The following is a 7,856-nucleotide window of genomic DNA, read 5'->3' as shown; positions in this document are numbered from 1 at the left end:
TGGTAAGGCGTCGATAGATGGACGGGGTATAGCTGAAGCAGCATGGCATTGTCCTTGATTGTCGTCGACCAGTAAGCAAAGCATGGTGCGGTGATGTTGTAATGTACGGCCATGTAGGCGGGCATGGGCACGCATGTGAATGTGGCCATGGGCGAAGCCGAGCTCGATGAGAGGTCGCATCATATATTCAGTGAGGTCGGTTTCGTGGGCGCTGAGGTCGGCCTAACTTCTTCAATCCTGGGGTTTGCTTTGGAAGGGTGCCCCAAACTTGGCCGAGGCGTATCATTGAATATTAAGGGCGCCTCGAGCTCGGGTCGGGGCGTGTCGGCGAATATAAAAGGCACCCCGAACTCGGTCGGGGCGCGTCGGCGAATATAAAGGCGCTTCGAGCTTGGCCGGAGCGCGTCGGCGAATATAGAGGGCACCCCGAGCTCGGTCGGGGCGTATCGGCAAATAGTCCCGCAGTCGAAAGAGTTCTTTGGCTTGCAACTGACTCAGCAGGGTGTTTTGAGCTCGAGCTTGGGACGTCATTACAGGTGTTAGAAGAGGTTTCGGCCGATCGTAGTAGCGGAGAGATCCAGCCGAGGTCAACTAAGCCTTCAGCGGAGTTTGAGATCAGGCCGGTTCTGAGCAAGATTGTGGTCATGCCCGGTCGGTGTTGTGGTGATCCCTTGCCCTGTGCAGCACGATTCATTTTGCCCCCCATCAGTCCTTAATGGTTCACCAAAAACATTATGGCTTCCAAATTATAACATTATGGCCCTAAATGCTTATTTATCAATATCATTGATAAATTGCCTTATTTCTTGGATTGCCATGAGCTATGAACTTCATGGCAAAGCATTAGGGATTCTAGATTTAGATTGCGAACGATGCCAGCTTTCTCTCTATCCATTCCAAAGATTTAACCCTCAAGAGATAAATAAACCAACATGATGAAGGCCTAGAGTACTATTATATGGTGGAAATGATGTTATTAAAACCTCCAGGGCAAGTAAAGAAAAGCCTTATTATTATTTTAATATGATTTAATAAAAAATATGATGTTGTATATAATGTAATGCAATTTAATATTATATACTTGACATATTGTATTTGGATAATGAACCGGGCTGAGAGCTAGGTCCAGAACAACTTACCCAATCTTGTCCTAAGCACAGTTTGTTTATGTGATGTTTCAATAAGAAAATAGATTTCTTCTTCACATAACATAAGAAAAAACCGGGATTCCAGGCCTTTTGAGCAAAACATCAATCTGAGCTTGAGCTCTGATTGGAATTTTAAGTGAATTGAGGAGTATTTATTTATTTATTTATTTCTTCTTATTTATTTTATGTTAGGTTATGATTTGGTAGATCAGTTGAAATAAAATAAAAATCGAACTATTCAGGATTGGCTAGGTGATTGACTCCTTTTCATCTGACAGTAAAATTGTGATATATCAACTAGTTATGGACTGTTGGCTGTCTTTTTATTAGGTAGTAGGCATCGGATCAAAATTGACAAAGAATCTGATTGTGATACATGCCTACTCGGAATGTGCGATGAAAGCAAAGTGGCCGGTTCGTTGAAATTATGACTGCGAAGATCTTGATTTAATTCTTTTTATGGTTTTAGTTAATTACGAGCACAACAGGATAGTACTTTCTAAAAGAAGGTGCCGTTGCGACTAATGGGCCTAAAAGAAGGATGAATGGTTTACATACATAACACAAATAATACAAACATAACAAAAAAAAAGAGGGGTACTATGATTGAATTAAGCCAGGTTGAGCTATTGGCTATGGGATTTGTGAGCTCGATTTAGGTCTGAATTTAATCAGGCTCCCAAGATAAGCCAGTCAAACATAACTGGACTGAACCATCTATGCTGCAGCCTAACTCGACGAGCCTGGTAAGAGAAGGAGGTGCAAGTCGGGCACCAGAGTTTAACATGACTTATAGCAAGTAAAACCACTTTTTTTTATTCTCAAGCACAAAATAAAATAGATGTAGTTCAAAATTTAAACAAGACCCAGGCCAACCCTTTTATAATGTGAAATTGACCTAATTGTCATTAAGTGTGCCAAATAAGTAAACAGAGAATTCTGTATTAATAGAGTCAAACAGATCATCTACACGCAAAATTTTGATTAATCGTGTTTGGTGGGTTCTTCAAGAATAAATCCAACCAGATCCATATTTAGACTGGACTTTTTAAAAAATAATACAAACGTCTTTTACAAGAAAAAATTGGCATTCATTTAAGTATGACACACAAGCTTCTAATAGGTTTATCGCTGAAAATAGGTTATATGGATACGAGTTTAATCTGCTGTGAATTCCACATACTGAAACCACGTGGAGATCAGTCTCTTCTTCCCACTTCCAGGATTTTCATGTCCAATAACATACGTGGCAAAGAAAATATAAATCCTCTGTACAACACCAAAGCCCAGACCTTCAGACACTTGGAGTTCCTTGGTCGATTAATGTAGATTAATCCTAAACCAAACACAAAACAACAGTTACATATTAAGTTTATGAGGTCAGAAGAAGGGAAAAATTCAGCTAGGGGCAGCAGTATTAATATATATGCATAAAATTCAATAAATGTTTTAAAACAACTCCAACAATGAAACATAAGAAAAAGATTCAAATAATCAAAAATATATCTTATTTGCATGTTTAGAAATTTTTTCATGCATGACCTATGTGAGAACAACAACAATAGAAGGTACCAATCTGTAACCTGCTAGTGTTCCTTCATAAGTGGCGAATAATTCATGAGCGAAAGGTAAAATTTTCAATTGGTAGGATCCCCAAAGAATAATCAAAAGGTGTTACTACATATAACATGTATATGTAAATCAAAAAAAGGGCAGATTAAGAAAAGGATTTATTTTTGATGAAAAGAAAAGGAAATGATGAGAAGAAAGGTGTGATGTCTTGAGTCAACACCAGAAGCCCCAACCCCACCATGAAGAGCGCATGTCATTATTGATATTCATGCAAGGTTGCCCATCACTCTTTGTCTATTCTTGGAACCAATAGTCATAGTTGATGGAGTCCACCAAGCTGCCGATCAACACATAGATAACGTTTCAAACGGGCCCGAACGGGGCCGGGGCTACGAAATCCGAACAAAAATCATATATGATGGGTACCAAAGAAAAAAAATATCGAGCAGGCCTTTTTTTTTTTTATCACATTTCTTCTAAAATCAGGAACTTCTCTGGTTAACGAGTCGTCACCCTTGTGATTAAAAAAAAATTCAAAGAAGAAAAAAAAAATCATGTGTGGCATCCTCTTTCTTCCTAATCAAGCTTTTCCATTCATTTTTTTTTTTGTCAAGCTGTCTCTCCCATCTATAAGATCTTTCTTCTTCTTTCCAAATTTCTTTCTCCTTCTTCAAATTCCTCTCTCTTTTCTAAAATCTTTGCACCTAAGAGTTTATGGAATCTAAGAAATAGTATATATATAATTTCTTATATTAGACAAATTTAGAAAACCGAATACGATATATTGATACTAATAAATACCATATTTTTGGAAACTATGTATCAATTGATATAGAGGTGTGTATTGGCTTGCAAGATCATTGGTAAAAAATATGTTATGAAAAACTATATATCTATTTACTTGAAGGTATGTATCAAAAAAAAGCTTGCAATATGTATTAGGATGTCGATAAGTGTGTATCATCTGGCCATATAGTATGTATCGGTGAATATGTTATTCTAAAAATTGCATATCAATTTGCTTAGAGGTATGTTTTAGGCTACTAGATAACTAATTTGATAAATGCATATCACCTGGTCGGGTACCGTGCACTGATAAACATCATATTCTGAAAATTATATATCGATTTATCTAGAGATATGTATGAGCTTACTCAATGATTAATATACTTGGTGTATATTATTTGGCCATATAATATGTATTGAAAAAAAGCATATTACAAAAATAAGAAAGAAAGTGGATGCCACATGCGATTTTTTTTGGGGGTTTTTTAATTATAGGGTTGACGGCGCCATCAGTAAAATCAGTCTCTAATTTTTGGATTCTTCTTTGGAATGGATATGCATAGAAAGGCGCAAAAATAGAAAATATGGCCCATATTTTCTTCTCCCATGTGATTTTTGTTCATGAAATCCCATTTCGAGATAGTTATGAGACAGATACATAGAAAAGTCTCGATATAATCCATATAAGATTATTCATTCCATATTTATTAAAAGATAATGAATTTTATGGTTCATGATGACATCCACATAGTTATTCGTTTTCGGAACGGCATAATGATGCATGGAACGGCATATTTATTTATAATCAAAATAAATAAAACAAGGAAAAGAGCTCACCATCTGAGCAGGTTGATGTGGCACTTGGGCGACGTCCGGCCACCGTCCACCTGTCTTAAACTCACCGCTTGGCAGAGAACCCGAATCGGCACCTTCCCAGTGGTTTTACCTCCCACCCGAACCCCGAGCTTCGTCCGGACCTCCACCCCGAACCGGATCTCCTTGCTCCTGAACCGGGCCTTGAGCCTGGACCCCACCGCGTCGTCCACCATGACTCCCTTCGCGCGCGCCGAGAACCTCACCACCGTCGCATTCTTCTTCTCCTGCTCGAATCCGGCGATCGCCGCCGTCCCCACCTCCACATCACCGTCGTCGTCCACCACCGTCACCCACCCCTCCCCGTCTCCGTACGCGAGCCCGATCTTGCCGTTAGGATTCGAGGCTAGGATCCGGACGGTGGTGGCGGCGTTGAGGAAGGTTCCGTCGGATCTGGTGGCGACGCGGAACCGCGAGGCCTGGACGGACTGGAGGCGGAAGGAGGGGAGGCGGGGCTGGAACCAGAGGTAGGCGATACTGCCGGCGACGGCGATGAGGAAGGCGATGGCGATGGCGGCGGCGAGGAGCCAGCAGCAGAGGCAGCAGCTGGAGAACTGCCTGCGCCGGCGTCGGGGGGCCTTCCCAGCCTGCCGGAACGTTGGGGGGAGCTGTGGCCGCCGCGGCGGGGGCTTCGGGGCCGCCGGCCTCGGCGCCGCCGGGTCCCGGTAGCCCGGCGGCTTCTGGAGCACCGGTTTCACCGCCGGCTTCTGGAACACCGGTTTCACCGCCGGCCCTTCAGCCATTCTCTTGCAGCCGCCGGAGAACTTAAATCAATCTGATTCGCTTGTACCAAAAAAATATAGATCTGATTCGCTCCACGATTTTATTTATACATTCTATAAAAATGAATAGATATAAGAACAAATTAATTATGGTGAAATTATTACAAGAGCTGAAGAACAAATCATGAAATTTATGATTTGCATAAAATTTAAATAGTTATATGTATACAAATCACGAGAAAGACTGCAAGAGTGGATGATTTGATGATTCAAAAAGTAACGTAAAAATTTCAGGCTTGGTGGAAGGAAGCGGGAGGGGAGATTGAGAGGAGAAGGCGGCGGTGCGGAGTTCCCGCGGAGGGTCGAGCGAGGGTGAGATCTGGGAGACGGCGTGAGAGTTTGTTCCCGCGGAGGATGGTACACGGAGGGAAGAGAGGAAGATGGCGAGTGTCGGAAAGGGAGCTGGGCTTTAAATCGCGGGATTCACGCGCACCCTGGTTGGAGGGAGATGACGTGACGAGGGAGTATTGGAAGGAGCGTCCAAGGAAGGACCAGGTATTTTGTCGGTGACCGGGCCAATAATGGAAATATAATTTCGCCGAATAACGGAATCTATGGCCTCCAATTTGGATGTTTATGTGAAGCAAGAAAACAGCTGCTCAGAGCTCACTGACCGACCAGTTACCACAGCTATCCTGGTAACAGTGATGCTCTGCGCCACTGAACTCGCTGCATGACATGGCATGAGGGCATTGGAGTACAATTCATGAGGTTGAGCCAATCATAAAGCATGCCATGTCAGCATTACATGTTGATGGGGAACTGAGCAGTGATGAATTACATACTGATTGGGGTGACCTATTTTACTATCTTATTTAATATATGATCAGAAATCTACCTCATAAGCAGTAACCTTTGGATCTTTTCCTTAAGAAATTTAATAGCTTTTGGATCCAAGATGCTGAAAGTCTAAAAATTAGTTATCAAATAGCTATATTTTCCGACGGCTCTCATCAAGCAATGAAAGGTTTTCTACGATACTTGCATATTTATTTTGATTACAAAAAAACTCTAGCATAATTCTACTTTTTTAACTAAAAAACTATTCAATATATCTCCTTATATCTAACTCGGCAAACTTGATCCACTATTGTGTGAATGACATATTTTCCTAATCGATTAGCTAAGTAGAAATGGGAAGAACTTATTAGAATCATGGGTAACAGAATTATATGGATTAGACTATACCTCACTACAATTGGTGCCACTTGTCAGTAATATTTTTTGCATATTTACAATAGTTGATGTCTTATATGCTTTGTGTTTGTTTTGGCTTTTGACGTACCATCGAAAGTGGCTTCAAGTGATTGGTGTGAAATATTTTGAATTTACTTGATTTTTTGATAGAAACCTCTGTTATTTGCTAGTGAGGCGCTCGAGGAGGCAACCATTTCACTACTTGATAGGACTCTCTTCTATGTATAGAAGAAAGAATTAACTACTATGAACATGTTTGTGAATCACAAGTAACTTCACATGATTCCTGATATTAGATACTATAGGTACATATCTAAAGCATTTGCTTGTGAACATTTCACAACGATACAATCTCGGAACAAATGTACGATTGATGCAAATATATGCCCGTGAAAGATTGATCCCTTACTTCTACAACGAGGACCTTGGACCCCCACCAAATATATCATTGAGTTTGCTTCACCGATTAATTATGTATGTTACTCTTAACTTTTGAGTTCTGACCATCCAGGGGGACCACTATGCAGCTTATTTGAGATTATGTACATTGTAAAATAGAACGGCTATAACTTCAAAGCAAAAGTATAGTACAATCTTCAATGATACCTTGATGGCTCGTCATCTCAAATTTTACAGCTTTTTAAATTGAGGACAACTTTCTTCTCCATGATGTCCCCTGTGGAGGTATTGCGAAAGTTATCATGATCATAGTAATATATTCATGATTGTATAACACACAAAAAATAAGCCTATTTAATTAGTTACAGCATTAGAATATTTTTGTTAATATTTATAATCATCTGCAAAACACAAAATAAAGCTATGTATGGATACTTTTTACTTAGTAATAATATATTTTTAATGATATTGATATTAAGTCCCATAATTTCAATTCTTCAAAAGGAAAAAAATTATAGCGGTTGTTGTGAAGTAGTCCATGTATCAATGATACATCCATAGCATCACAACCTCTTTCATGTCTCTTGTTGACCTTAACAAAGATCAAACACTGCAGAAAATTAAAAATTCTAGTTACAACAGCTCAAGCTAACTATCAACTCCTATTCAACCCAAAAATTAGCCTATTTCTATATGGTGGCATTCCCACCATCTACCGAAATCTTATTTCAAATTATCCATTATTGCATAACATCTCATCCTAATTTCTTTTATCATTCTATCTATTATTTATATATTTATAAAAAATTATGTCCTGCACTGCAAGCACACACCAATATAACCATGCACCATGCCAATTAAACTCGCTTGTTTACATAAATTCTTATCTCGCTGCGCTGCAATGGATCCAAGCAGCAGTGATTTGTGGTGAATATAATTTCTCAATCCCCACGGCCAATCATCGAGAGGAGCGCCCGATGAATGCGTTTTGGTAGGTGGCGCGGCAGCGCAGGATATGATTTAGAGCGGGAACGCTCCACATTCTTCCACATGTCCGCGTCCGAGCGCTCCCATGTCCTCATCTCCCACCCGAGCGGCG

The 7,856-nt window shown here is 40.3% G+C and overlaps 1 protein-coding gene across 1 annotated transcript; it reads right to left on the bottom strand.

Annotated features, from left to right (window-relative positions):
- Positions 1-2,070: 2,070 nt before the first annotated feature.
- Positions 2,071-5,649, bottom strand: LOC103710857 (uncharacterized). Its single transcript, XM_026806148.3, has 2 exons — positions 4,344-5,649; positions 2,071-2,484 (listed from the first exon to the last, which is right to left on the bottom strand). The coding sequence occupies exons 1-2, from the start codon at positions 5,120-5,122 to the stop codon at positions 2,469-2,471; spliced, it is 795 nt and encodes a 264-aa protein (XP_026661949.2). The 5' UTR covers positions 5,123-5,649; the 3' UTR covers positions 2,071-2,468.
- Positions 5,650-7,856: the final 2,207 nt, after the last annotated feature.

The sequence above is a fragment of the Phoenix dactylifera genome, chromosome 5 (assembly GCF_051530095.1).
Source record: "Phoenix dactylifera cultivar Ajwa chromosome 5, Ajwa_hap1_PhDact_Kaust_v1.1, whole genome shotgun sequence".
Classification (NCBI taxonomy): Eukaryota; Viridiplantae; Streptophyta; class Magnoliopsida; order Arecales; family Arecaceae; genus Phoenix; species Phoenix dactylifera.
This window is presented reverse-complemented; position numbering and strand designations above follow the sequence as displayed.

Excerpts from the sequence above, each read along its gene's own strand:
- LOC103710857 (XM_026806148.3), bottom strand. The coding sequence starts at position 5,122 with ATGGCTGAAGGGCCGGCGGTGAAACCGGTGTTCCAGAAGCCGGCGGTG.